Source organism: Phycomyces blakesleeanus (assembly GCF_001638985.1).
Source record: "Phycomyces blakesleeanus NRRL 1555(-) unplaced genomic scaffold PHYBLscaffold_1, whole genome shotgun sequence".
Classification (NCBI taxonomy): domain Eukaryota; kingdom Fungi; phylum Mucoromycota; class Mucoromycetes; order Mucorales; family Phycomycetaceae; genus Phycomyces; species Phycomyces blakesleeanus.
In genome coordinates this window covers 2,069,015-2,096,479 of record NW_017265134.1, presented here as the reverse complement: position 1 = coordinate 2,096,479, position 27,465 = coordinate 2,069,015, and the positions used below count along the sequence as shown (strand labels likewise).

The window sequence follows — 27,465 nt, the reverse complement described above, 5'->3', positions numbered from 1 at the left end:
GACAGCGATATCGAAGAGAAGATCATGAGTTTGACGCAGTATGGAAATGCACCTACTAAAAGAGAATCCGCAAAAGCACCTGTACATGAATCAGACGATGACAGCGTAACGGAGATTAAAGATATTTCTTCCAAGGAAATGTTCAGACTGGATGACTCAAGCTCAAGTGATGATTCTGATTCATACGAAGATTCTTTGAATGAACCAGCTGAGAAAATTATAGCAAAGGAAGAGGCTCCAAAGGTGACTCGATATATTGACCTCGATACTCCTGAGTTCTATGTGGCGGATGACTCCGAGTCTGAGGAAGAACGTGAATCAAATGAAAAGCTACAAGCCCTGATTGATAATCAGGTAAAGCCAAAAATCCAATTGTGTGGGGCTTTTTAGGCCCATGTTTGTTTGCTTGTCTATAGTCGCTTTAATATCATTTGCTACAAAGACCATCGCACGTTCAAAAACCGCCGTAAAGAAACTCCAGCATGTCAATGTTTGCAACTTATGTTATATGCCAGGGCATAGACGACAACGCTGTAATACGGTATGCAAACTAATTAGATTTCTTGTTAAAAAAGAGTAAACATTGAGGTATATATCTGTCTAATACGGAAGAAAACCATTTAGTGTCTATCTTGCGGATTATCCGGACATTATATAGATACCTGTAATTCATCTATCAATTGTACTAGATGCAAACGCCGTGGACATACACAAATTGTAAATAGCCGATATACACAGCAGTATTTCACAGAAAGTTAATCAATTGAAAATAATAATAGGAATGTAAGTTTCCTGAGGTGAATCAACCTTGTAGTCATTGTAAATCTAGCACCCATATTTCTACGGTAAGTTCATGTTGGTAATATAGGTATAGCATATTAATGTTTGTAAGGAAACAGCAATGTCCAACTCTTGCCCATGTTTACATCGGGGAGGTTGAAGGTAGAAAGAAAACCACCCCATATTGCTACTATTGTGGTGATATTGGTCATTATGGTGATGAATGTGGAATGCGGCACAACTTGGACAATATTACCCCTTCTGCCTTTAGTAAATACAGCATCATGCCTGGAGGTCGTTACAGTCAGAGTAATATCGCTAAGCATTCCGCTAGCTCTTTTACTCCATATAAACAAGGAGATCATATCCGATTCTCTAGTCCAAGTCCTTCAGAAAATCAAAGAAATAGAAATGGTGGAAATCGCGGTAATAATTCTCGAGGAGGATCGCATTCAAGGAACATTGGGAGAAATAACAGTGTTTCCAGTGGAGAATTGGATAACTTCTTTGGTTCTGATCGTCGTAGAAGACCAAATCCATCTCCACCTCAGTACCAGAAGCCATATCAGCACCAACACCAACACCAAAATCAACATCAAAATCAAAATCAAAATCAAAATCAATATAAATCACAACACCAACGCAACATCAATAACAACAACGCCAACAAAAACAATAGCAATAACAATAATAACAATAAGAACAATAATAACAATGTTGGAAAGAAACAGAAGAGGTTATTCCATGATGAGCCATTATCATTACAATCAAAGAAACCAAAGCAAAACAACCATCAGAGATTTGATGGTGGCAATATACACGAGTTCTCCCACCAGCGTCCAGTTGAAGACACGTACCATGTACGAAGTCATCAATCGCCTACTGGAAACAACAACTGGAAAGCGCTTGGGGGAGAGTCTATGCCAAAACCAACCCGGTCCGGAACAATGAACGTCGGAGGTCAAGTCAGTGGAGGATTTGTAGATTACCAAGCTGATTTCCCTCGTAACCAACGCCACATTGAGATCCTTCCAAGGCCTAGTTCGAGCGGAGTCATTGATATGCCCGAGTCTTCTAGAGCCAGAAGACCTCAGTATCACGGAGGCTATTCTAAGCAAAAGTAATAATGGAAACACCAAGCTTAGGGACCATTTAGGCAATGCCACATATGACGTCTATTTCGATCTTTTCTTTGATCTTATACTGTCTGCATTAAGGAGAATAGTATATATATATATATGCATATATATATACATACATCATGGTCTTTATTTTACACTCTCATACCTATATCGACCGAATAACATATTACTGTTCAAAAACACTCTTCTTTAAGAAGATACGAATAAAAGGCTGGTAGAGGACAATAGAGTAAAGGAGTATTTGGTGTGACTATCTATTATCACTGATGAAGGTCAGGTTTGACTAGCCCTGGTTTTTTGGTGGGATTTTTAGCTGTGAAGACAAAAGCCATGTGCAGTCTGTGCTCCGCTAGCAAATCGGCGCCAGAATATCCCCAATTTGCTATTGTTGTACATCAATATGGAGAAACTGAAACAAATTATTCTTTTTTGTCTTTCTACTCTTGGGGTTTGTTACGTTCCTTCTTTCATTCATACACTTCAAATGGCGAGCTTCGCAAGAAGCCCTAAAAACGATCTTAAAACAGTAGTTCTGGTGGACTGTCTACTAGAATCATCACCACCACCACCATATGCTTCTGTTCATAGCCATCAGGATATGTGGGTAAAGAAAGTATGTCGAATGGTGGTGTGTGGAGTGATTATTATTGTTTATACTTTATTCCACAAAAAAAATATTGCCAGACAAATGCAAAACTTTCAATTAACTAATACTGCTTGCTTTTTAGATGTATGAGCTCGACCAGACATGCTTTGAGATGAAACAAACGATAAAAGACACTCAATCGATGATGCAAAACCTCGAGGATCGTTTCTCAAGGTAGATTGATTTTCATTATTCATCATCTTTGATCAATTTCGTATTTGGACTGTTTAGTGTCTATTACAATTCCTGCATGTCGAAGTACTTCAATTGGATATAACTTATTTAACACGTGAAGATTCTTAGGTTAGAACAGATATATCCGTCAGTACCAGTCTATCCAAAGAACCAGCCAAAGTATGAGTAAGTTGCCTTCCACTTGAAGAGCACAATTAAGATTCACGCCTCATTTGCCCCACTTTACTGAATTCTATATTTTTTCCTTTTATAGACCGGCGATCAGGGCACATAACAGTAGCCAAGGTTACATTTCAGCTGATGCCGCACCTCTATCACCAACTACGCTATCCGGCAATATTAGTTTGAGTGACAGTCTTGGACGCATTGGTCGTTCGGTCGAATACATGATTGCAGAGGCACAAGCCAGTCTTTCAACCACAACCAACCCCGGCAGAAAACCATTAACGCGTACTAGCTCTTGCCCGAATCTCCGGGATCCTTTTGAATTCGACGCATATGAACACCCAATCGACAACGATACATCTTATCTATCAAATGACCATTCAACAAAATATCTTCATAGTGAAAAAAGTCTAGCCAAGGCTATGGACGAATTATTTGAGACAGTGCAGGCACTATCTCCCTCCCAGTCGCATTTGGACAGACCAATACAGAAACATCATACTCATCAACATATACATCAACATATTCACCATCATAACCACTTTCATTTCGGACAACATATACCAGCGATTCGTTTGCCAGACTGCTTCCGTAACGCATTCTCTCTTCTCAAGCAAAGTCCTTCTTCTCCTTCACCATTCCTCTCGAATCTTACTTCCTCCAGACTCATTCTTTTTCTCACTCTCCGTATATTCCACAGAAAAACAAGCCCCAATGCTTCTATTCAACAGATCTCCAGAAGGGTTTGTAAACAATGGAGCCCACTAAAGCGAAAACGGGTGTTTTTATTATGGATTAAATGGACCACCTTGTTATTCTATCACTTGCCTCTCCTTCGCCTCTCCCTTTTTATGAAACGAGACTTGGTTTTTCGAGTATAGTTAGACTCTTTAAATGAATCTCTTCCCCCTTCATTTGTATATGTAAACTTTTTCTTCTTCTTCTTTTATTGTTGTTATTGCTTATTGCTGTTGCTGTTATATTCTATATTTTTATTGTTTTTCTCTACCTAGTGTTTTTTTTTTCTATATATTTTTTCTTTGTATTCTTAAAGCCTTTTATACTTTTACTTTCAACTTTTTTTTTTCTTTTATCTATTGCATTCTCACGCCGCTTTTGCTGATTCGAGGGCAGCATTTGTCATCTTCTCCTATGCCTCACTCTTTTCCGATTGGTGATTTTTACACTCCGCCTCTCCACAGTATCAAATACAGTTTTTTTTTCACATCCTCTTTCTTCTTGTTTTTTTTTTGTCTTCTTATTGGTTGGATAAAACTTTAGTACTTATCACATGATCCTCAGTCCAAAGTGCATTAAGTGGTCGTTGATTGCGGTCGTGGGTCTTTACTCTTTTCTTCAGCTTTATTCACTAATTTTCAAGATGTCTGACCGCAAGCTTTGTATGATTCCCGGTAAGTATCCTTTAGTAAAAGCCCTTGGCGACCAAATAGCTAACCCAGAGACGCGTTCACGATACTGCGGTCGATTCGATAAGGCCCTATCGAGTTCCACGAGGATGTCTTGACAGCCATGAGCACCCCTGCTACTTCCCACGTTGATCCTCTCTTTGTCCCTATCTTTGGCGAGTCCATCGAGATGATTCGTGAGGTTGTTGTCTCCAAGGTCGCTCAACCCTTGATTTTGTCTGGCTCAGGAACCCTTGGATGGGATCAGATGGTCAACGTAATTGAACAGGGAGACGAGGTTCTTGTCCTGAACACTGGTTACTTTGGTGAAAACTTTGCTGACTGGTAAGAATCTTGTGTGTGTGTGTGTATATGAGTCGAGGGTAAAAAACGATATACAGATCCTGAAATCGTTTTTTTTAGTCTCAAAACATACGGCGCCAAGATTACCCAGTTACGTGCCCCTGTTGGTTCCCGCCCAACTTTAGACGAGGTCACAACCGCTGTCAAGGAAAAGAAGTACAAGATGGTTACAATCACTCAGGTCGATACCTCGTAAGTACCCATAATATAATATTTTATACAAAAAAAAACCATATCCCCTTTATTTCTTTTTTAATTTTACTGATCTTATTTGTTATCAGGACTGGTGTTTTGTCTGACATCAAAACTTTGTCTTTGGCTATTAAAGCCCTGTCCCCTGAGACTTTGGTTGTGATTGATGCTGTGTGCGCTGTTGGATCTGAGGAGATCCAGTTTGATGCCTGGAAATTGGATGTTCTCATCACCGGCTCCCAAAAGGGTCTCGGTGTCCCCCCTGGACTTTCCATCGTAGTTCTCAGTGAGCAGGCTATTAACATCTATGAGAGCCGCAAGACTCCTGTTGCTGCTTACTACTCTAACTGGAAGAAGTGGCTTCCCATCATGAAGGCTTACGAAGCTCGCAAACCTGCTTACTTTGCCACCCCTGCTGTCCAGCTTATCTATGCTCTCCACACTTCTCTTAAGCAGATCACCAGCCAGCCTATTGAAAAGCGCTGGGCTAAGCATCAAGAGGTCGCTGCTAAATTCCGCAAGGCCGTTAAGGATCTTGGTCTTAAGCAGGTTGCTGTTACTGATGATGCTGCTGCCAACGGTATGACTGCCGTCTGGCTTCCCGAGGGTCTTGTTGCCGGTCAATTGGTTGGATCTCTCGCCGGAAAGGGCGTACAGATTGCCGGTGGTATTCTTGGTGATCTTTCACCAAAGTACTTCCGTGTTGGGTAAGTAAATCAGTATTCATCGGAAAAAAAATTATGGTTATTTATTGTTTATTGAAATAATTAGTCACATGGGTATTTCTGTTATGGAGCGCAACCACATTGACAAGGTTATCAAGGCCATGACTGAGTCCTTGGCTGAACTCGGATACAAGCAGTAGTTAGATTTCCCTATATTTTTTATTACCATATCGTTTTTCATCCATCATTAAAACACTCTTGCTTTGGCATGAAAAATAATTCACAGTCACGCCTGTTTTGACTCCTTCTCCATTTTGAGCCTTTCTAGACAACCTTTGTCCTCCTCTTTACTTTTTTTTTTGTTTTGCCGACAAGTAAACCTGTCGACGACGTCGCCCTAGTCTTGATTCATTCCCGCTTAATCACTTATTGTTATAGGTAAACCAAATCATTCAGCAATTAGTGCAAGATGCACCATGCCCGCGTGAATGCCTCATCGCCGAAATCACTACCATCCTTCATTTCATTTCATTTATTTCTTTCATTCATTCTTTTATTATCATTATCGCTTCCCTTAATCTGTTATCTTAATGTTTGTTGCTGGATTATCGTTAGCAATGGAGTCTCAATCCCCACCACACAACGATGAAACCCCTACAAAATCAGTGCCTAGTCCAGAAACTGATCAAAAAGAGAATGAAAGACCCGAGAAGCGGCCACAAGAAGACGAAGAGGGTGGTCCCGAAAAACAAGCTAAGCCGGCAACTGATGCCCCTGTACTTTCAGCAGCAGCAGTTGCAGCAGCCAAAGCAGAACATAGAAAACCTCAATATGAACTCAAATATTCCCTTGTCGGTCATCGTATGTCCGTGTCGAGTGTTAAATTCTCTCCAGACGGCAAATGGCTGGCTAGTTGCTGTAAGTTTAAGTCAAGGCAACTACTTTATTCGATCAAATCAGATCATACGTGTTAAAAAAGGATTTTTTTTTCTTATTTGACACTTCTCTATGTTAACTAGCTGCGGATAAAACTGTAAAAATCTGGCATGCATTGGATGGAAAATACGAAGCAACATTAGAGGGACACACACAGGGCCTTTCTGATGTTGCGTGGGCATCAGATTCCCAAAGTCTGTGCTCTGCATCAGACGACAAGACAATTCGTATCTGGAGCTTGAGCACAGTGAGTGGATATAACCAAAAGGGCAAAAAACGAGGATTTGGCTAAAAGCTAGATTTATATATGTATAGAGAGAAACAGCAAAAGTACTGAGAGGTCACTCCAACTATGTCTTTTGTGTCAACTACAACCCTCAATCAAATCTTATTGTCTCTGGCTCGTTTGATGAAAGTATCAAGATCTGGGATGTAAAGAAGGGTAAGTTATTTTTGGGATGGCAAGCTTTGACGTGGGATATTTATGGTGTAACTGTATGTAGGTAAATGTATGAAGACATTGCCAGCACATTCAGACCCTGTATCAGCCGTTCATTTTAACCGAGACGGGACAATGATTGTGTCCTGCAGTCATGACGGTCTGATGTAAGGCATACATAAAGTATCAAAGTATATGTACATGATATTTAATGTATAATATAGTCGCATCTGGGATACGGCTAGTGGGCAATGTTTGAAAACTCTTGTAGATGATGACAATCCGCCAGTGTAAGTCTAAGTTTAGATCGTGATATAAATGAAAGAAAGAAAGAACTAATATAATATATTGCAGTTCATTTGTTAAATTCTCGCCCAACGGTAAATATATTTTGGCATCCACTTTGGATAATACACTCCGTCTCTGGAATTACCACACCGGAAAATGCTTAAAGACGTATCGTGGACACGAGAACAACAAGTACTGTATCTTTGCAAGCTTCAGTGTCACTGGTGGCAAGTGGATTGTTAGTGGCAGTGAGGACCATTCTATCTACATCTGGAACCTCCAAACAAAGGAAATTGTTCAGAAATTGGAGGGTCATTCAGGTAATAATGATTGGAACCTTATTTTTTATCTGTATTAACCATACTATTAACTCCAATCAGATGTTGTTCTCTGTATTGCCTGCCACCCAACTATGAATATTATTGCATCAGGGTCCATTGACAAGGACAAGTCAGTGAAACTTTGGTTTGACAAATCGCAACCACTTGCATAATAACATCTTTTACAATCTTGGCACGTCTGGGTCTCGTTAAAGAACGCTTTTATCTCTCTCTCTCTCTCTCTCTCTCTCTCTCTCTCTACTTTCTTCTTTTTTCTTTCCTTCAAGCGCATGCATCTCCATACTATTTATATATATAAAAAGGGTTCTTTGATCTTTACAGAAACAGATCTCGGAACAAAGATATCTTGGGGGTTCAAATAGGAATTTGCATTGAATTGGTATATACAAAAAAAAAGAGAAGGGGCATGAAGAAGGGAAGTGAGAGTATCGTACATATAAAAGAAAAAAATATAAGCCTTGAGGTGTTGGCATGACACAACCAACGTTGTGTTGCATGAAAAATGGGGTGCGTATGTGATGTGAATGTTTGGTGAATGTTGCGCTTGTGTAATTATAATAATAATAAAAGAAGGTCCCCTCATTACTTCTTCGACCAGGCGCCAACCCAGCGCGAGAGGAAACCAGCTTTGCTGTTCTTACGTGCTAGAGCAGAGGGGTGAATGTCAGCCATCGAAAAGTTTCTGCCATCATCCTCTGAACAATCGACGCTTTTTCGGGAAAGACCCTCGACACTCTTTTTAGCGAGGTGCGACAGTCCATCGAAGCTTGGTCTGAAATCAATACTCTTTCGGGGACTATCCATAGAAGTACGACCATGGTGGTACTGATAAGTAGCAACATCCATAGACTTGCGCCCTCCAAAGGCACTCCACCATGCCTTCTTCATCTCTTTTTCGTGGAATTGGCGCAAGGCTTCTGCCTCAGGTCCGTCTTCAAGGGCAACAGAAGGTCGTGGTGCAGGTTCGTCGTCTTGGTGTTGTTGCTGACTTGCATTAGCAGCCATGGCATTCATGAGTGCCGTTGTACGTAAATGTCCTCCATCAGATGAACATCGTTTAAGACTTGGTGAAACACCATCAATAGAAGTTCTAGCGGGTCTACATTGGTCCAATGATGCTCGTCCAGCACGTTCGTTAGGGTCCTCTCCGATACCATAGGCTCTACGCTCGAGGGAGGCAAGATAGGTGTCGTCTTCGTAATGGTTCACAACGCCATAACCATACCAATCTGGACGCCCGTCCATACTGACCTTTGGTTTGGGTTCAACCCAGACCGGATCACCATCGTTCGGCGGTATGCCGAGGATATCGTCGGGTGCTGAGCCGTCGGAAGACTTGGACGACGCCAGTTCGGGGGTTTTGTGTTTTGAGGGACGTCTTCGTCGGATATCAATCGAGTTTGTCGTGCTTTCTATCTCTGCAATTGTTTCTGGTTCCTTTCGTATTGGTAGGGTTGACAATGGTGGAAGACCGGGTCTTTGTGACTTTCCTTCAAATATAGCTGGTAATGACGGTCTACGCAAACGTTCTGTCCGCTCGTCTCGCGAGCTACTACCGACATCCATTGATCGTCTTTCGGTTCCTTCTTCTCGATGTTTTAAGATGGATTCTTGATGTTGCATTGAGCCAAATGTTTCTAAAAGCTTGACAATCTCAGCATGATGTTTGGCTGCTGCAATATCCATGGGTCGTGAGCCGTATTTGTCCTTGACGTTGACTTTGGCGCCGTTTCTTAGTAGTAAATCTACGATTTTTGCACATCCGTTGGCACAAGCAACATGCAGTGCAGTTGACCCGATTGCCCCTGCGACTGCCTGCGACTTATCGGCACTGTGCTTTTTTGACCATCTAAAACAGAAAAAAACCAACAACGGTAAGGTTGTACGAAACACATGACAAGGGCATTAGGGAGGGCCTAATTAGCGAGGCTACAACGTGCCAGATGACTTGTGTTCCCCTCTTTTTACCTTTGGGCATTCACGCCCGCACCTCGATCAATGAGATATTGAACCACTGCAATATTATTGTCACTGATACAGGCCAGTTGAAGAGGCATGAATCCGTTAACAACGGCATCAATGGGTGCGCCGTGGTCCAATGCAAATTTAACAAGGCCTTGTAATTGTGTGAGGATAGGGTGTTCAGTCGAGGGCTCGTTTACTCACCTACATTGCCTGTCGTGGCTGCCCAGTGTAAACCAAGGAGATAGTCCTTGGACTTGTCTTTTTTAGGATCGAGCATGGTTTGTTATAGTATTGGTTGTCTAAAGGGAAACAAGATTGGGAAATTGAGGAATAGCGGAACAAAGAAACAGAGAAACAGAAGAAAGGTAGAAAAGAAGAAGAAGAAGAGAAAAAGGAAAAGGAGTGAAAGGGGAACAAAAGCGGGTTTATATTTGGGGGGTTCATATTATTATTTTTAAATATTTACAAGCGTGCTGATTACCAAAGTCTTGTAAGACTGAAGATACTCCTCCATTTTGTTTGAAAAATCCTGGAATGTTTGCGCTTTGTGTGGCGCGGTTTCTTTCTACTCATCCACTGTGAAGTCCTTGCACCACGAAACTTATTGTGAATCCATGATTAGGAGTACACCGGGCTACAGCATTAATTAATCAATACAATCTTCTACCTTACACAGCAAATCACTCTTGCTGTGCTTATTCACACGAGAATGCAAGTCGTTCCATATATATATTAATCAACTTTTCGGTGCTCAGCTTCTATATTTTGCTGCCATCTAAGCTGCTGTACAACCTCTTGATGTTTTCTTTAACAATAATGGTCAGTATAGTTCTTTGAACTGAATAAATTACATATGAAAATTGTATATATATATATATATATATATATAAAAGACAAGGGAATTGAAGAAAAGTGCTCAGATATATCGTTTCTTCCCGCAGATTTATACATGTAATCAAAATCAAGTGACCCTAGCCAACAGTCGATTTCATCTATCTGTACTGTTGTATATATATACGAGTGTGTATACTACAGCTTGACGAGACACTAAATCCATAATATTTTGTACGAAAGCTCGTATTTATCAGGTTCATTTGTTTTTTTTTTGGGCCTGCCAAGGTAACCTCTCGGGAAGTATCACACACACACACACACTAGGTACCCGTATATTCCACCCTGACTCAATGCCAACAGACTGCTATACTGGTATCTTTAACAAGGCATGCTCGTCTACAAGAAGATATACTCCTATTGCTTAACTGAATAAAACTCCCAATATCCATTTTTTTTTCCTTTAGATACTTTCATATTTTAGAAACTTATTAAAAGTAAGTAAGCTGACAAGCACATTAAAAAAAAATTTGTCAAACACACCCACTGATACTCCACCCATTTATGGAAATTCATAAAAGCGCCCTTGATTCCATTGGTTGGAAAAACTCTTCTGAAATTAAACGAGTTTAGTCTCAGGGCTGGGTGTACCAAATGGTTAGAAATGTTCTAAAATAGGATTAAACTTATTTCTTGTGCCCTCGAATTAAATTCCCGATTGTAAAATATATATATAAATTATTATTTTTTGAAATGGAAAAAAAAAAGGGTAAAGGTAAGGGACCTGGAATAAAGATTTTATTGGTTAAAAGCCTAATGGTAAAAATGGCTTTTTTTTTGCCAAGTCAATGAAAGTCTAAAATAATATGCCGAAGTTTGAAACATTAAAAGCTATTTTTTCGTCTTAATAGAACAATTATACAGCAATAATCTAGACAAAGACAAGGTTATTCTTGCTGGATTCAAAGGTCATTTCCTCAAGTATCATCGCAATTCTGTAGTAGATTGCTACTCATCTTAAAGAAGAAGAAAAAAAAAGAAAGTGCGTATTAATTCAAATTTCTGACATTTAAACAACATATACAATAAAATTATATATTATGTTATTATTTAGTTTGCTCTTGCAAGTGATCTTGATATTCACCTTAAATGCAGAGAATCAGAATAGAATATTTCAAGATGTGATATTTAAAGTATTATAGACTAATTGTTCTTTCATTCTTGTATCGTTATTGGAGACGGGGTTTTTTTTCTAATCACTGAAAGGTACATTACAATTGTGATCTGGCCAAAGGATCCTTGCCTACTACAAGTGTATTGTATGATGATATATCGAATGTATACTTTTATAATTAATTTCTAGAAAAAAAAAAGATAAACTTATATGATTCCAATGACATTATAATAAGTAATTACAAAAACTAGTTCATCATTAGAGCAAGTAGATATCCAAAAGTACTTTTTTAGTATATCTGTTGCAGTATTATTAGGTGTGAACCCGTCATATAACTGAATAAGTTGAATATTTTCTTATCAAGAATATTATATGAAAGGTTTGTATATCGATCATACTACCTGGTAGTAGAGTTAGGATAAAATTAGTTGTAGCACCGCTTTTTGAAACAAAATCAATAAGTATATGCATTTTTTGAAACAAGAAGTTTCCAACAACTGGACCCCTCTTGTATTTTAGAATTTTGGTGTTCGCCTCTAATTCAATTTAGGAATCTTTTGAGAAAACACCTTTTGTTCCGCTTTAAGAAATCTATCGGGTCAGTTTAAATCAAGCTTGTAAACTGATCCCGAAAAAATCAGTGGGTGTAACTTGGATTCATATTCCATAACCCTTTTTTTTCAATTTTCTTCACAGTTGTATTTAAAGAAGTTAGATGATGAAAGAGACTGCACTCATAATTGACCAAGACATTCAAGGTTTACTACGTATTGATGATATTGCTTTCATAAATGTTAAAATTTAAAATGATATTTTTTTTTTACTTTTTGTATAAAGCGCATAAAAGCATTGTCCTACGCACCCTTCTTATTTGGAACATTCTAACAGTTATACATGTTCCAGTATGATAAAATATGTATATGTATATTCAAGCTAAAAAAAGCACTATGGTGCATACTAGTCTATACTTACACATAAAAATGAACTGAAATTGACTAGATTGGTTTGGATATAGTCGGTTTGGTAAAATACAGATAGACGTCATGTTTTATATAGATGAGCCATGTTTTATCTGCTCTTATTGGAATTGATACATTATTATATTACTATTATTATTGGTATTGGTATTATTACATAAACTTAGAAAGTAAACTGGCAGCCATGCCACCGCTGCTTCCTCCACCTCCGCCCAACATGCCCATAATAGAGCCAAGTCCACCGCTGCTTTCACCGCCGGCCTTGGAAGCCTGGCTGGTGGTGTAGAGCTTCAAGGCCATCATTGCAGCACTCTGGAGCATCTCGGACTGATCTGCCTTGCCACCCTGTGCGTTAAAAAGCTTCATAGCTTCACCCATAGCCATACCGATCATCTCGTTAGATCCGCCACCGCTGCCACCTCCGCCACCAGAGAACATCTTGAAGGCCTGGAGGGCAGCAGCTGATCCAAGGTCACGTGAAGTGTTTCCTTCGTCGGGCTGACCGTTGTTTTGACTGTAGATACGGTCGTGAGCTGAGGCAGCCTCGTTGGCCTCATCATCCTGGATAGGACGCTTGTGGGGTGCTTCATCATCATCGTCATCATCTCCGGTAAAGCGGGAAAGGACAGAAGAGAACATGCCTTCGTCCTCTACAAAACAAACCCCCAAAAACAATAATATGCGTTATTATCTTTCTGGGATGTGCTACTAGGAAAACACTTCTATATCTTCACAAAGACGAATAGAACGCGTCCTTAATTATTATTATTTTATAGTTTGTACCTTCTGAAACACCTTCCTGCTGAGTAGCATAACGGGCAGCAGCCTGAGGGTCAGGTCGGGAATAGTGGCCTGCAATAGCTAATGGTTAGTAATCATGTGTTTTCACTACGCGTCTTTTCCCGATAGAAACGATAACCTACTGAGGTATGAGTTTGCTTCGCCAGACATGATTATAAGAGAAATATAAAAAAAAAGATAATTAACAGAAGAAAGAAAAGGAAAAGAGTGAGGCTCGGCGGAAAGACTTCTTATAGAAGTAACCAGCACGTAAATCATCAAAGTTCAGCTGCAACCAATCGGTCGTACGCCAAGGTTACTTTGGATACACAAGAATATGGTTCACTCATTACTTTTTAACGAAAATGTGCGGCCAAAGAAGATAAACTGGAAATAAACTATTTTATTTGTTTATTTTTAAACCGATAGAAAAAAGCACTTGCTCACACTTCGGCATGTTACACTACATTCCCCATTTACTACAAAATAAGCTAAATTCTATCCTTCTAGACTTAAAGTGAAATCATGTACTTGAAATTAAACACTGAATTTTCGTAAAGAAAAGGATTTTTGAAACTTTGATCGAGATATTAAAAGATATATTCGGGAAACCATAGAACAGTATCATTTTTGATACATTGACTAGCTTTTGAACCCTAGAATATAAAAGTAAAAAAAAGAAAAGAAAAAAGAATTCACTTGAAACACTAAAGGTAGTTTACATTGATAATTTATTTGTTTTAACAGCTGTCGTGCTTGATTATACGATCAATGGCGAAAGTTATACGTCATCATTTACTAGCACAATTCTAATGGTGCCATAGAGAATGTGTTCGAGGCTTCTTCTTCTAGTTCTCTCTACTACTTACTTTCTTTAAGCTATTGTGGCTAGCTCAAAGGAATCAATAAAAAAAAGTCAATATTACCGGGAAATATTTCATCCTGCTTATTTCTTTAAAGTATACCAGCTACCTCTAGTTATTTCTTGGGCGTATTTGTACTGAATTTGATTAATCTATCCAAAAAGTTATAAACTATCTTGACAAAATAAAAGAACGGCAAAAAATAGACAGCTCTTTATATATGTACATATCATGAAATAAAGATATATATATATTTAATCTTCTTATATATGTATAGCATGCGTTGCTAATTATACAAATATTTCTTTTTAAAAGAATTATGATGAGGACATATTGGAACTATCGATACTCATCTTCTTCATAAGTAAAATAATAAAAAACTAACTCTTGAAGACAGCTGTCGGACCTGATCCTGATTGGCCTAATTAGTCACACGAATTGTAGGCAAGTGGCATTGGCTGTGTGAAAGTCAAGAAGATAATAATATAAACAATCTTCGCATTTAAGTTAAATAGATTGAGTATATCATTGGAGGTTTGGCTAAATTGATCGGCACAGTAGCACCTAATTATTCTATGGTTTAATGTCAAGCAAGTTCCCAAGTAGAAGTTTATTTTTGAATTGATCGTTTGTTGGAGCCAATGCGTCAAAAAAAATTATAAAACCAAACATTAATCCTGATAAAGAAGTATACCGAATTGTGAATCTATAAAGCATATTTGTACTAATGAAATTGGATAGGCCGATTGACCTAATTCTCTACTTAATACGTGGCAAATATTAGAGTTGGGTATTCTCCAACTTTAAATCATACAAGAAGCACGAAAACCATCAAATATTGCTGTAATATTTTCTGTAGTAAAAGTGCTCATTCACTTAATTTTATACTTTAAAAGCTTTGCCTTATTAGCAAAAATATTTGGAATATATTAATATTCTTCTGTCATGTATTTAACACGAGGATCTGTGCTATGAAATATATCTCTTTTTTATCACATTCTCTTGACACCTCACTCGGGCGTACCTTTTTTTTTTTGGTAATAGTGTATTTTGCACACAAGAGCTTACAGGGGTTCACATTATCATTCTCAATGTTATCAATGCCTACAGTTAATACATTAATACAATGTATATATATATATATATATATATAAGTATCGAGAAACATGTAAAGGCTACTGTGAGTTCGGAGGCCATTCTTATTTCTTAGATGGTAAAGAGGTTTGCTCACGCAAGACCACATATCCCTGTAGACTTGATCGTACGCTTAAATTTTTTTTGCTAGTCACAAAAATGTCCAATTTAATCCTTTCTTTTTTAAAAAAAAAAATCCAAGTGAAGAGTTGAAAAAAAAAAAGTGACAGAAGAAATATAACGATCTGATCTATTAAGCACTTTCGACCATGAAGTTCACACCCAGCATTGTTCCCAAGAACCTGGCACTTGCGGATGTTACAAAAAAAGTGCATATGACATTCGATCTTGACGAAGAAACACCCATTACGCAGAAGAAGAATAAAAAGTCCAAGTCAGAGAAACGCCCAGCAACGGAAGATCGGTCATTAACAAATGAGGATGGTCAGATAAAAAAGAAAAAGACGAGACATCATGCTGCTCATGATCCTCCAGTTACAAAACAATCCGGATCACTTGAATCGCCAAAGACAATTAAACCTGTTGAATCTATGGATATTGTCGAAACGACCAAAGAAAGCGAACCTTCGGCTGAGAATAAAGATAGCAAGAAAGACAAAAAGAAAAAGAATGTTAAAGAATCGTCCCCAACAACCACGCCTGTAAAGAAGGGAAAGGCACTAGATACAATGGTTCATGGTGTGTTGGAAAGAATACTAGAATAATATATCAATGCTCGAGTCATGCTAACAAGAATCTCTATAATGTTATACAGTTATTAAAAAGCCAGCTCACAAGCTTTTCATCGCAAAAAATAACGTAAAGGCATCCACAGATCCTGAAGATGTCAAGGAGAGAGTTAGAAAAAACCGAGAGAAAAAACGCCTGGCAAAGTTGGCCCGAAAGACTGTCGATGGTGTTGTGGTAAGCATATATAATATAGTGAATAAAGACTGTGGGTTGATTACTGATCTCATATTAGACAAAAGTACCATCGCTTATCATCAGACCTCAGGAGGTCAAGGTCAAAATGCCTCTCAAAAGCATTCGTCAGTTCATTCTCTACTGTCTTACTGAGGCCTCGACTCCTTCTTGGGCCCCAATTGTCAACAAGGGCCTGGTGAAAAACTTGGTACTTGTGTTTGCTCAGGGCTTGGATATTACTTATTTTGGAGCAGAGAAGAACCGTCAAAATGTACCAAACACTATCTCCTTCACTGATATCAAAGATGACTCTATTGGAAAATCCTCCATGCCATTTTTCTCTAGCACATTCAGCCATATGATAGTGAGCAAGCTGTCGGGTGAGAAGGGAAAGATTGAATCTCCTATCTCTGAACTTCTTAAATGCGATGTCAGTTTGACTGAGAAAAATAAGATGCTCCAGGAGAAATGGGATCGTAAGTTCAATAACTACAAGAGAGAGAGAGAGAGAAAACGAGTGTCTAAAAGTAACACTTGTATATAGGTTCGATTGAACACAAGGATAATATGAAGGAATACTATGTTATGACTCTCAATCAGCTAAAGGCGGCTGACTACCCTATCCCTCCTTCCCTTGATCCCACTGTGAAATTGGCTGAGGGCTGGAAAGAAACTAGAGCTGTCAAGGTCCCATCAAAAGAGAAGAAGCTGATTGCCGTAGATTGTGAGATGGTGAGTAAAATTACTGAGTTATGTGTAAATGTTTGTAAAAAAAAACTTATTATATTGTATTTTATTGTAGGTCTTGACAACTAGTGGAAGTGCTTTAGCACGTGTGACATTGATTGACGAAGGTAGGTTTGCCTGGCCAGATAGAAATATTGAGATTCTAATTGATATGCGCGTGTAGGTGGAATCGTATTGCTTGATGAGATTGTAAAGCCAGATGAACCTGTCGTGGACTACTTAACACAATACTCTGGTATTACTCCAGATATTATGGAAAGTACCACCTGTTCATTCACCCGTGCCCAAAAGCATATTCGTAAAATTGTCGATCATGATGTCCTCTTGATTGGTCACAGTTTAGATAACGATTTAAAAGCCATGAAACTTGTCCACCCTTACTGTGCAGATACATCGCTTCTATTTGATCACTACAGGGGTCCTCCTTACAGACCAGGTCTCAAAATGCTCGCTCGTACTTTCCTGAAGCGTGGTATCCAGGAACAAAACGAAAACACTATTGGTCACGATTCCGCAGAAGATGCCCGCGCAACTCTTGATCTCTTTAAACTCAAACTGGAGCGTGGTCCTGGTTTTGGTGTGTATGGTAAGAAGACAGAGTTGATCTTTGACCGACTCAGAAAATTTGATCCTCCAAAGACCGGTGCTATCCTCGAGAGTGCCGATGCTGCCAATCGCCTGTTGGGATCTACAGTGGGAAGTGAATACGTTCGATGCGATACTGATCAGGAGCTTGTGGAGAAGATAACCGAAAAGGTCCAGACACAAAATTTCATTCTTTCGATGTTCCGCTGTATGAAAACCGGAGACGATATAAAAGATGACGAGGAAATACCCAGTGTTATTCCCCAGACATTCTCGGATTCACATGATGTGGCATCTAGATTGACTCGATTTGATGCATTGTTCAAGGAACTATACGAAAGTCTACCTCCTTCTACTGTTGTTGTTGTGATGGGTGGACCTGGCGATGTACCAAGATATAAACAGTAAGTCTTTGAGTATTAACTAAAGTGAAATTAAACTAATCTTATTGATTTTATAGATTGCTTGCAAAATCAAGACGTTATCATGAAACATATTTGGGCAATGGTGTTAAGAAGAATGATGTCCCTGAACAAGACGTCTGGACACCCACTGACCAAAAGATCATGCTTGGTGAATGTGCAAAAGCCAAATTATCCAGCACATTCGTTACTATTAAGCAATAACTTAGACCCTCCACATAGAAAAGACCATTATATACATATATATTTCTAAAAAAAAAGCATACTTTCCCTCATATTGTCTGATTAAATAAGAAAAATACCCTTTACAAAATTACAACAAAAAGGTGAGAAAGGGTAAGAAATCTTTTGTATTAATATTTACTTGATAAGTCCAAATTCATTATTAATGGCCCTACTATATATTTTAAGATAATAAATATATAAAGATCCCTTTTGCTTTTCTTGTTAATTTTACTTTACCCACTTTCATAAACTTTACGTAATAGTCACTCCCCTACATAATACAGAAGAAGAAGAAAATGATAGATTTCGAGGACGATTTCATAGAGGATTTTAGGGGATACTTAGCGTAAAACTTACTTTTTATGAGGGGAATATCTGATAAAATATATATATATTATTGCAAGTTCATTTACCAAGGAAATAACGCTGTATATCAAAGGCTAAAGCTTTAAAGTGTCTCTGAAAAGTGTCAGATCTTATTAGTGATGGTGTGGCTACCAAACAGCCCAGAGCTCAACACTATCATCCATAAATAATGAAAGGATATTATAGCTAAAATACTTGAAATATATTGTATATATATGTCTAATCACAAAGCACAAATAAAAAAAAGTTATATGAATAATACATGGAATTATTCTAAGGAATCTATATTTTTTTGTCGGTGTGTTTTCATGTGTGTGTATTTGTAAATAAAGTAGAAAACTAGGATAAGAGAGTTAAAGAGGTTGTATTATTGTTTTGAGGAGAGCTTAGATTTATGATGACTACTGGTATATAAGCCTACGTCTCTTCGCATGTTATTTAATCGCGTCCTTGAAGTTGTAGTGTTCTCTTTACAGTGGATTCTAGTATCTCTATCCCCACTACACATACTTGTATTCTCTTTAGTAACTACTATTATCGGTTTAATGGTAGCTTCACTAATAAACTAACTACAGATTAATAATTGGTTTTCTCAAATGAATGCTTAATTTGACACAAAATCTATTTAAAAAGACGCAAACCATTAGGATCACTTGCTTGATTCTCACTATAGACTTTTACTATTGAACAAACAAGATCATTTTCTTTATCAAATATAAAGCAATTCTACCATGGCGGAACACAAACCCGCACGCGTACGTACAAAATACATATGTACAGACACACAGACACGATCAAGGTAAGTATAAGCATAAGTAACATATACTTTTACATATATTTATATGTAGATGAAATAAGCTGCTTTTTACTCAGGCTTATACTCCTCTAATGCCTGCAATGCATCCTTAAGTTCCTCCGAGTCAGCATAGGCTGGATCGGTCTTTGATAAAAGGAAGATAAGTATTAACAAATAAAGCATATCGTTATTGTGTACTTACAACTTTATCTTCAAGGTCAGCGTAAGCTTTTGCCAGACGCTTCTGAACGTCGGGAATCATTTGGAGTGTATCTTCAAGGACCTCTTTCTATTTTTATTGAGATAGCTTAGCTCAAGAATCTGGAAGGAAACGATTTACCTGTTTTCTGACATCGGCTTCATCAGCACCATCAGCAATCAGCTTGTCAATACGCTTCAGCTGCTGTTGTTCCTCCTGGGCGTAACCAATATTTTCTCGGTAGATACTGTATTTGGTATTAGCTCATGACTTTGAAGAGATTCTAACTAACCGCTTGAGAACGTTGGTCTTAATCTTAAGTTCGCGGAGAGTCATTGGTATAGAAGTGTAAAGAAGAATCAGTTTTTTTTAATAAACGCGAAGACGCAGTAAAGGGGAAGCCCCGGGGTTTAAATATTCCGAAAGAAAAAAGAAACTTGCTCGTCTAGTGTACGTTTTTGTATTCAAGTTTCCAAAAGTAATGCATTGTTATTTTTATCGATATTTCTTTTATCAATAATACGGCATCAGAGAAGCTTTATTTTTATAGTACTTGACTATGTTAAACGACCCAACTAATTAATAAACACAAAATCTACTCGAGCTTATATTCATAGTGATAATGATAATGATAATGATAGTGATAGTTATGGCCATAGTCTTTATACAGTCAATACGTGTTTTCTCTATCTATCTTCTTGTTTTATTTTTCGTTTGAAATCCAAGGTGAGGTATGATTTTGTTGTTGTTTAAAAAATAAAGAAAAAAAAAGGGAAATGAAGAAAAGACGAGAAACATGACATTCTCTCTTCTTTTCTTCTTCTCATTTCTTATATGTCAATCTATGAAATATCTGATGTTTCTTTACTTGGTGGTACGCGATCCATATCACCTTCTGTGAATTCTGTATTCATGGCTTTGATCCAGTCAATTTCTAGTTTGAATGGACCTTCCTGACGATCCATAAGAGATACACCAACTGTCTTGACCTTCTCACGGAACATCTCGACCTGCTCTTCCTGGATCATACCATTGTTTGTCAAGATAAAATCACGGAATGGGATCTACACATAGCAGTAATAGTGCGAGTGTCAGATCTAAACAAAGTTTCTGTACGCCAGAGACCATTTTAAGAGGTGTGGTGCAACTATACCATAACAGTTTCCCATTGACCTGGCGTTCTCAAGAATAGTCTGTGCTGGTGAAGATCAGTCTGGATTACGCCGTCAGTCTGAATATTCACAAAGTACTTGCGGTTGTCACCTTTGACGCGAAGTCCAAGGTAGCGGAACAAACTTGTGTCCCAACAAGGAGTACCAAACATAGATGAGGGCTTAACCTAAATATGTTCACATACAAACCGCAAAAAAGTATATATACAAGCACATGTATAATTGAGCGCCAGTTTTCTATAGCCAAATAAATGTACAAACCTTGGAGCGAATGGCAGCATAACCACTATGCTGAATCTCTCGGTTAGCAGGCAATTCAAGCGAAAGATTGCCATGGAATAGTCCAGTGTTGTCGGGAGTAATGTCGAGACTAGCCTCAGTGAAGCCACCAATGTCTTTGTCGCAGCCAATTGCCCATTGAGCAAGATCTTTTTTAGAGTTGAGTGCAGCCATTGGTAGCTCTTTTTGCCAGCCCTGAAGACCGTCCATGCGGAGGGCTTTGAGAATGTTGAGAGTTGAAGGAGGTAAGCATAATTTCTTTTGACGAAGAAAAAGGCGGATTCTATGTACCCTTGGCACTGGAGTCTGCTAAGACACCAGCAGATCGTCGAAGAAATGAGAACATGGGCAGGGAGCTGTATATGGATAACCACGACTAATGTGACAGTGATGAAATGTCATTAAAGGTAATTGATTTTCATATACCGATCACCTAAATCTTCGATAAGTTTATATACTACAAAATACAGGCGGTCACATTTTTCCCGAACCTGAAGGAATTCAGCGGGTCCGGGACAAACTGTATTTCTATTGTTATTCATATTTCTCTGCTTAATTCATCTTTTTTGATGCATTTGGTGTATTCCATCTTTGCACCAAATCAATTGGTGTGGACAGACTAAAAGTTCAAAAAAAGTGCAAAAAAAGGGTAAAACAACTTCATCCAGAACTTAGTCAATCAGACTAATTTATGACTGTCCACACCGTTTTTTTTAAAAAAAAAAGTTCAGAATTAGTTCAAAATACATATTAGATAAAATTGTGCATAATCCCGTCTCTGTCATTAAGTGAGAACCTTTTATTGCGAGTTTTTCTAGACCTCTCATCATATGGGATATCTTCTCCATAAAAAAATTCTTCTCTTCTCAATCTTAGTGGCAATGGAAGAAAACTAGCTAATTAGAGTCGATTAAAAATTTTGCCCTTTTTTTGAACCTCCAAAAAAAAGGGCAAAAAAGGGGTAAAATTAATTAAAACTCTCGCCCAATGATATGACTTAAAGTTTTGCTCTTTTTTTGCCCTTTTTTGAACTTTTAGTCTGTCCACACCAACTATATCGGTAGCTAGTTATGCAAAGGACTATAAGGAGTTGTTGTCATTATATTGTGACGCAATCTTGTTTGATATCTTATTATTTATTGACCTTCTTACGCGTACAATGCATTTGTCTTTCTTTCACCTAAATATTCCCAGAGTCAGACAGTACCAGCTGGTAAGTAATCCCCATCCACTCTTTTTCTGAAAAGTACAAAAGAATGTCTTTATTCAAATATTCTGTATCCTTAGGAGCCAGATAGAGTTATTTCATGCCGGAAAAAAGGCCACTATTTGTGTTCCGGTAGAATAAAAATGTCACCCCTTACCAAGAAATGCCGTCCCCCTAAACTTAGGGTACAAGCTGTCCAGGCTGTCCTGCCAGACTGTCCGTAAGGTTTCCCTTTTATCTTTTTATTTTGAAACTATAGCAAATGCTTTTTTTTACAAAAAGTAAAACTACTGTGGAAAATTAAGGTGTTTCCACTTAACTAAAACAACGTATAATGGAGTTACTTTTACGACAGTGTTGAAACACTTTTTTAGTTTAAAATACATAACAATCTAACCAGCTATTTATTATCTGCTCTCTTCCTTAAAAAATATTATGTTAAGCACCAGTAGCAACAAGATATTCTTACTTTTCTTGGTTACCAACGGCTGGTCGGCTTTCTCCAGCATACGACTATTTTGACTTTGCCAACACTTTTGATGAAAACCAGAGATGTATAAATCGTTGGTACGGCAACGCGATAAAAAAAAGCTTCGGAAGTTGCAAAGGGAGCAGATAAATTCGAGATCGCTCAAAAAAATAATGGATTTAATGTAAGAAACTACCCTATATAATCAGATATAGACTTGTTGTTAACTTATCTCTATCTTTTAATTTCAGGAAAGAAACGCAGAAAACACAGCATTTTTTTTAAGAAATATCAAGAATACTGGTCCAGTCGAAATAGTAATGAGTTACAAGAGAGAATAACAAAAAGACAAAGAAGAGCATCTGAATCAAGTAACGAAGAAGCTTGTTCCACGTTTGAAGCAATCGTAAAGAGGGCAAGTTCTGGTTGAATAGAATTATGATAGCTGAAGTACTAATTACACAAAATAGGTTGCCGCTGCTGCCAGTGGTGGTAGAGCTGCAAATAATTCATCAGAAAATGACAACTCTGATAGTGTTGGAGCTAGTAGTATTTCAACTAATCATAGTTTACGAGATACCAAGGAAAAAGTTACTGAAGATCTTGAATATCACTCTTTCGATGAGTATGCTTGTTGAGATTTTATTTTTTATGCTTAATTAACTTTATTTTTTATTTATACAGATTAGGCGAGAATTTTTTTTTAGACAAGGACTCGACTCATCACAATGAAGCTGCTCAAATTTTAGCTAGCTCCACGAAAATTCCAAATAAACCTCTCACCCATGTTTGTCACTTATTGCTGAATAAGTTGGCCAATTGCGCACCAAGTACAAGATTAATGAGAGAATTGATCAGATCTTCTCCCTTAAATACGGATGAGCCTTTTGACCTTTCAATTAACGCAGATCTCATTTTTACAGAAGTTATGGGCACTCATTTGTAGGTTGTTCATTTTGACAAGTTCAGCAAGAACATCTGCAGCGGCTACATTATCAAAAACATTATATATAATATAGTATAGCCACACCGGGGATTTAATAACAGTTAAAAACAGATTGCCAAATTGTGGTTACATTACAAAAGAACAATTTGAGCTTTTTGACTGTCTAAAGTTGCCAGTTCTTCACTAATGGTTTTGTTCATATTCTTTTTCTTAAAGTTTATTTTATTGGACATTTGTTCTCTATAGATGCATTAAAAATATGAATTTAATAATTTCAATATTGTCAAATTAATAGTGAGCATAATTTGTGAGAATTTCTTTGCTCATTTCTATAGACCATTGTTCGCTTTAACAAAGGATGTGAGAGGGAAGAAAACAATTCGAAAAGATAATATCGATTTATAATGAAATACTACATGTAATGTTCCTGGTCTTAAAAATGGACTACATTATCTATAATGTTGTCTGTAATGTAACCGCTGCAGGCGATTTTTTGAGAACATTTCGGAATCTACATTAAAACAGTTGCAAAAATCAACTTTAATGTAACCGTTGCAGATGCTCTTAGATAATTTTACTATCTGGTACAGTCTTCTTCACTAGTAAAATTCATTAGTATTATATATTTTTATTTTATTTTTAGTATAAAAAATAAAAGTTAAATGTTCTCAAGACTATCAGCTTTGTAGTGAGCATAATTTTTTTTGAGTTTTTGTAAGTATTGCTATATACTATTATTCGATTTAAAGAAAAAAAATAACAAAGAAAAACGATTTAAATGCTCGGCAAGTTTTTAAATTGAGCATCTATTTCCATGCTCAAGGTCATAAAAATCACGGAGCATGTAAATACATGCTGTCGGAAATGTTACTGCTGCAGACGATTCTTTTGAAAAGCATTTCCAAAAAGTACTTAAATCGAGAAAAACTGAATTGAAATGCTACTGCTGCAGATGCTCTTATCATTTATTTATTTTTTTAAAAAAAAGGACGTAACTGCCAATGTTTTGTGGGAAATAAAGGCACTCCTAAATCTTCGTTTGTGTCTGTATGTGTGTGTATAATAAAAATATTATAAAATATATATATAGTTTTATTCTTTTGCGTTGATAAATGTAGCTATCAAGCTTGCTAATTGAGGTGTCTTTAGCATAATTGCATGATCACCTTTGATTGAAATATCAATGTCGACTTTGGCGAAGGGCCTCAAATGATCATACATGACTTGTGCCTGAGCATAATCCACCAATGTATCTTCCAAACTGTGAACAATAAGAACAGGGGGAATATTAAAAGCAACTGGGATTAAAGCAGGGGAGCATTCTGCATATTTTTCATCATCATCGCCAAATGCAGCCGTGATGAAGCTAATGTAAGATGGGAACGTACGGAGCAAGAGCTTAATGTCATATATACCATCAATACCCACTGCTCCCTTGATAAGAGGGAGGATAGAGTAGGATGGGTCGATGAGTAGCATCATAATGATATGTGCACCGGCAGAGTGACCTGAAAGGTATATTTGACGTCCCTTTCCTACAGTTTGCTCCAGATATATGATCGACTCGGCAATATCATTGCAATGGCTGGGATGAACAATCGATTCTTTTGTGTATTTTCGAGGACTAAGTCTATTGATATACAAATGTATATACAAAAGATATTAAGCAAAAAAAAAGAACAGTATTTCCGGGAAATTTATGTATATAATTACTTGTAATTAGGAATGGCAACCACCATGCCCAACTTTGCCCAGGCCATTCCGAGATCAGCATGATCTGCCTTATCTTCCGAGACCCATGCACCGCCATGAACAAAAACCATTAAGGGTGTTGTAGGTTGGACATCAGGAGGAGTGTAAATGTCGACTGCTCTAAGAGGATCCTCTGGAGTGTAATGTTCAACGGTGACAGCAACTCGATTCACCATGTTAAAGTGTCAGACGAGAAAAAGAGATGCTATTTGATTCCCAGATTATCCTTTTCGGTTAAACAATAAGGTGTGATCACATATTTAAAAACTCTCAATTGTTTATAAACGGCGTGTAACGAACCCTGAAGGGACAGGAAACACGAAATGAAGATTATCGAGCAATTGTTTTTATCAACCCTATTTTTCTTTCTTTCTTTTACCACTTTATCGTTGCTTTTAATTCCTCGGTGATGCAGGCTGCACAGTCCATTGCTGGCTTGACAACTGAAACCAAGCAGACGACCGGCGACATGCCGCCCCCACTTGTGGGAGCATCTACCTCAATGGTAGGCCATCATCTGTATGTGTTCGGAGGTCGCCTGGTTTCATCGCGCCAGATGACAAATCATCTCTACATTCTCGATGTACGCACACTAGTGTGGGTGAGACACATTGCGGAACCTGGTTCTGCTGATCCTCCTCGTCCACGTTACTTTCATTCTGCAAATGTGTATAAAAATACCCTAGTGATTTTTGGTGGAATGAGTCAATCTCAGCGAAGGGCATCTCAAGGACTGTGCGCCCTAGACGACATATGCATCTTCGACCTTGGGACGTTGACGTGGAGACAATCGCAAATTATTCCCAGTCTATTTAGCCCTCAAGCACGATATGCCCATCTTGCAACTTGTGCTGAAAATAAGCTCGTAGTTATGGGTGGTCAGGATATGGAGAATCAGTATATTCATGAAATCAACGTATTTGATTTGGATCGTCTGCAATGGGTTCACAACGGACCTCTTGATCGCCAAATAGGTGCTTACAGAGCGATTGTGTTTGTACCTTCCAGAGTTGATCCAGCTTTGGTTGGACACACGACGTTTTGGGATAAAGAAGAACGACTTGATGCAGATGATGTCCCAGTATGCGTGTACTCAAATTACAACTTTGCAGACGTCACTAGAGAACTTCAGAGCTTCTACCCCCAGCGCCCACACCCCATCACTTTCCACGATCATTCATCTGCAATGTCCGGGACTGCTCTCCCACCTGGGTTACGTTTTCCCACAGGAGATTTACTTGGACACCATTTACTATTGACTGGAACCTACCTTACCCCAACCCACCAGTCTTTCCATATTTGGGCACTAAATCTTGCTAACCTTGTTTGGGTACGCATTGATTCAGGCCCACTATTATCTGGTGGATCATGGAACAGAGGTGTGTTGAACGAAACTAGCCAGAAATTATATGTCTTGGGCCATCGAGACCGTGATCTTTTAGAAGACTATAATCACAGACAGGTAAACTTTGACCATCTGGCCATTGTGGATCTGGAGGCCTTTGGGATCTATTCATACCCAAAACCAACCTGTGCGCCTATTGCACAAGAGCTCGGGCTAAGCATGCTGAATGAACCAAGTATGTCAGATATGGAGGTCGTTACTGTAGACAACAAATCGATTCCAGCCAATTCTTCTATTCTCGCACAACGCTGGCCGTATTTTGCGCAGATGCTTCAAGACACTTATAAGACCAACAAAGCTCTTCACAAGACATTTATGTTTCCAGAAACTTATTCTGTTACTTTGGCTTTCCTTCAGTTTGTTTATACGGATCATCTTATGACAGCCCAGCAACACCAACCTCATATTCTTACTCGACTATTGGTAATTGGTGACATTTACAATCTTCCACGCCTCGTTCTCCTCGCCAGCCATGCCCTTCATCAACTACTTACGATCTCGACTGCAAGTACAGTCTACGAAACCGCAGCCCTCACTTCCCGCACTGCTCTTCAGATAAGAGCTCTCCGTGTGATGATTAATGCCAAGAAGATTCTTCAGCAGACGACTGATGAGGCTCCTACTCAACGGACTGCCTCTCCCTCCACTGCAGTTCGTCGTTTGGCTACTTCCCGGTCAACAACCACTCC

The 27,465-nt window shown here is 38.3% G+C and overlaps 10 protein-coding genes across 10 annotated transcripts; 5 read left to right on the top strand and 5 right to left on the bottom strand.

Moving 5' to 3' along the window:
- Window positions 1–4,287: 4,287 nt before the first annotated feature.
- On the top strand, window positions 4,288–5,842 carry PHYBLDRAFT_120672 (hypothetical protein). Its single transcript, XM_018428754.1, has 5 exons — window positions 4,288–4,340; window positions 4,424–4,679; window positions 4,758–4,889; window positions 4,979–5,596; window positions 5,661–5,842. Exons 1-5 carry the CDS (start codon window positions 4,310–4,312, stop codon window positions 5,752–5,754), a joined length of 1,131 nt encoding a protein of 376 aa, XP_018298949.1. The 5' UTR covers window positions 4,288–4,309; the 3' UTR covers window positions 5,755–5,842.
- A 542-nt stretch (window positions 5,843–6,384) lies between these two features.
- Window positions 6,385–7,903, top strand: PHYBLDRAFT_120669 (hypothetical protein). Its single transcript, XM_018428753.1, has 7 exons — window positions 6,385–6,472; window positions 6,574–6,737; window positions 6,806–6,932; window positions 6,994–7,096; window positions 7,154–7,219; window positions 7,284–7,537; window positions 7,598–7,903. Exons 1-7 carry the CDS (start codon window positions 6,418–6,420, stop codon window positions 7,708–7,710), a joined length of 882 nt encoding a protein of 293 aa, XP_018298948.1. The 5' UTR covers window positions 6,385–6,417; the 3' UTR covers window positions 7,711–7,903.
- A 1,416-nt stretch (window positions 7,904–9,319) lies between these two features.
- PHYBLDRAFT_104141 (hypothetical protein) lies at window positions 9,320–9,666 on the bottom strand (the record flags this gene model as incomplete). Its single annotated transcript, XM_018427820.1, has 2 exons — window positions 9,320–9,407; window positions 9,527–9,666. Coding segments are annotated over 2 exons (228 nt in total), but the record flags the coding sequence as incomplete, so codon positions are not given.
- Window positions 9,667–12,553: 2,887 nt separating this feature from the next.
- PHYBLDRAFT_184474 (hypothetical protein) lies at window positions 12,554–13,492 on the bottom strand. Its single transcript, XM_018438941.1, has 3 exons — window positions 13,429–13,492; window positions 13,289–13,357; window positions 12,554–13,155 (listed from the first exon to the last, which is right to left on the bottom strand). Exons 1-3 carry the CDS (start codon window positions 13,454–13,456, stop codon window positions 12,659–12,661), a joined length of 594 nt encoding a protein of 197 aa, XP_018298946.1. The 5' UTR covers window positions 13,457–13,492; the 3' UTR covers window positions 12,554–12,658.
- Window positions 13,493–15,551: 2,059 nt separating this feature from the next.
- Window positions 15,552–18,164, top strand: PHYBLDRAFT_161539 (hypothetical protein; the record flags this gene model as incomplete). Its single annotated transcript, XM_018434425.1, has 7 exons — window positions 15,552–15,981; window positions 16,058–16,206; window positions 16,265–16,682; window positions 16,751–16,938; window positions 17,009–17,060; window positions 17,117–17,942; window positions 17,999–18,164. 7 exons carry the CDS (start codon window positions 15,552–15,554, stop codon window positions 18,162–18,164), a joined length of 2,229 nt encoding a protein of 742 aa, XP_018298945.1.
- Window positions 18,165–19,201: 1,037 nt separating this feature from the next.
- On the bottom strand, window positions 19,202–19,885 carry PHYBLDRAFT_29391 (hypothetical protein; the record flags this gene model as incomplete). The annotated part of the gene is made up of 4 exons (XM_018439947.1): window positions 19,202–19,491; window positions 19,550–19,636; window positions 19,688–19,793; window positions 19,839–19,885. 4 exons carry the CDS (start codon window positions 19,880–19,882, stop codon window positions 19,417–19,419), a joined length of 312 nt encoding a protein of 103 aa, XP_018298944.1. The 3' UTR covers window positions 19,202–19,416.
- Window positions 19,886–20,388: 503 nt separating this feature from the next.
- PHYBLDRAFT_61948 (hypothetical protein) lies at window positions 20,389–21,343 on the bottom strand (the record flags this gene model as incomplete). Its single annotated transcript, XM_018440880.1, has 4 exons — window positions 20,389–20,610; window positions 20,700–20,885; window positions 20,980–21,215; window positions 21,289–21,343. 4 exons carry the CDS (start codon window positions 21,341–21,343, stop codon window positions 20,389–20,391), a joined length of 699 nt encoding a protein of 232 aa, XP_018298943.1.
- Window positions 21,344–22,156: 813 nt separating this feature from the next.
- PHYBLDRAFT_61947 (hypothetical protein) lies at window positions 22,157–23,806 on the top strand (the record flags this gene model as incomplete). Its single annotated transcript, XM_018440879.1, has 7 exons — window positions 22,157–22,210; window positions 22,285–22,424; window positions 22,464–22,485; window positions 22,925–22,990; window positions 23,144–23,298; window positions 23,358–23,615; window positions 23,698–23,806. 7 exons carry the CDS (start codon window positions 22,157–22,159, stop codon window positions 23,804–23,806), a joined length of 804 nt encoding a protein of 267 aa, XP_018298942.1.
- An 863-nt stretch (window positions 23,807–24,669) lies between these two features.
- Window positions 24,670–25,554, bottom strand: PHYBLDRAFT_157008 (hypothetical protein). Its single transcript, XM_018433544.1, has 2 exons — window positions 25,333–25,554; window positions 24,670–25,249 (listed from the first exon to the last, which is right to left on the bottom strand). Exons 1-2 carry the CDS (start codon window positions 25,545–25,547, stop codon window positions 24,712–24,714), a joined length of 753 nt encoding a protein of 250 aa, XP_018298941.1. The 5' UTR covers window positions 25,548–25,554; the 3' UTR covers window positions 24,670–24,711.
- Window positions 25,555–25,780: 226 nt separating this feature from the next.
- Window positions 25,781–26,980, top strand: PHYBLDRAFT_105239 (hypothetical protein; the record flags this gene model as incomplete). Its single annotated transcript, XM_018427889.1, has 1 exon — window positions 25,781–26,980. A coding segment is annotated over one exon (1,200 nt), but the record flags the coding sequence as incomplete, so codon positions are not given.
- Between the last annotated feature and the right edge of the window lie 485 nt (window positions 26,981–27,465).

Excerpts from the sequence above, each read along its gene's own strand:
- PHYBLDRAFT_120672 (XM_018428754.1), top strand. The coding sequence starts at position 4,310 with ATGTCTGACCGCAAGCTTTGTATGATTCCCG. Across the intron at positions 4,680-4,757 it reads GGTGAAAACTTTGCTGACTG|TCTCAAAACATACGGCGCCA; the intron begins GTAAGAATCTTG and ends CGTTTTTTTTAG. Across the intron at positions 4,890-4,978 it reads ATCACTCAGGTCGATACCTC|GACTGGTGTTTTGTCTGACA; the intron begins GTAAGTACCCAT and ends ATTTGTTATCAG.
- PHYBLDRAFT_120669 (XM_018428753.1), top strand. The coding sequence starts at position 6,418 with ATGTCCGTGTCGAGTGTTAAATTCTCTCCAGACGGCAAATGGCTGGCT. Across the intron at positions 6,473-6,573 it reads CAAATGGCTGGCTAGTTGCT|CTGCGGATAAAACTGTAAAA; the intron begins GTAAGTTTAAGT and ends TATGTTAACTAG. Across the intron at positions 7,097-7,153 it reads TGCAGTCATGACGGTCTGAT|TCGCATCTGGGATACGGCTA; the intron begins GTAAGGCATACA and ends TGTATAATATAG.
- PHYBLDRAFT_157008 (XM_018433544.1), bottom strand. The coding sequence starts at position 25,547 with ATGGTGAATCGAGTTGCTGTCACCGTTGAACATTACACTCCAGAGGAT. Across the intron at positions 25,250-25,332 it reads GTTGCCATTCCTAATTACAA|ACTTAGTCCTCGAAAATACA; the intron begins GTAATTATATAC and ends GTATATCAATAG.
- PHYBLDRAFT_184474 (XM_018438941.1), bottom strand. The coding sequence starts at position 13,456 with ATGTCTGGCGAAGCAAACTCATACCTCA. Across the intron at positions 13,358-13,428 it reads CGAAGCAAACTCATACCTCA|GCCACTATTCCCGACCTGAC; the intron begins GTAGGTTATCGT and ends TAGCTATTGCAG. Across the intron at positions 13,156-13,288 it reads GCAGGAAGGTGTTTCAGAAG|AGGACGAAGGCATGTTCTCT; the intron begins GTACAAACTATA and ends TTTGTTTTGTAG.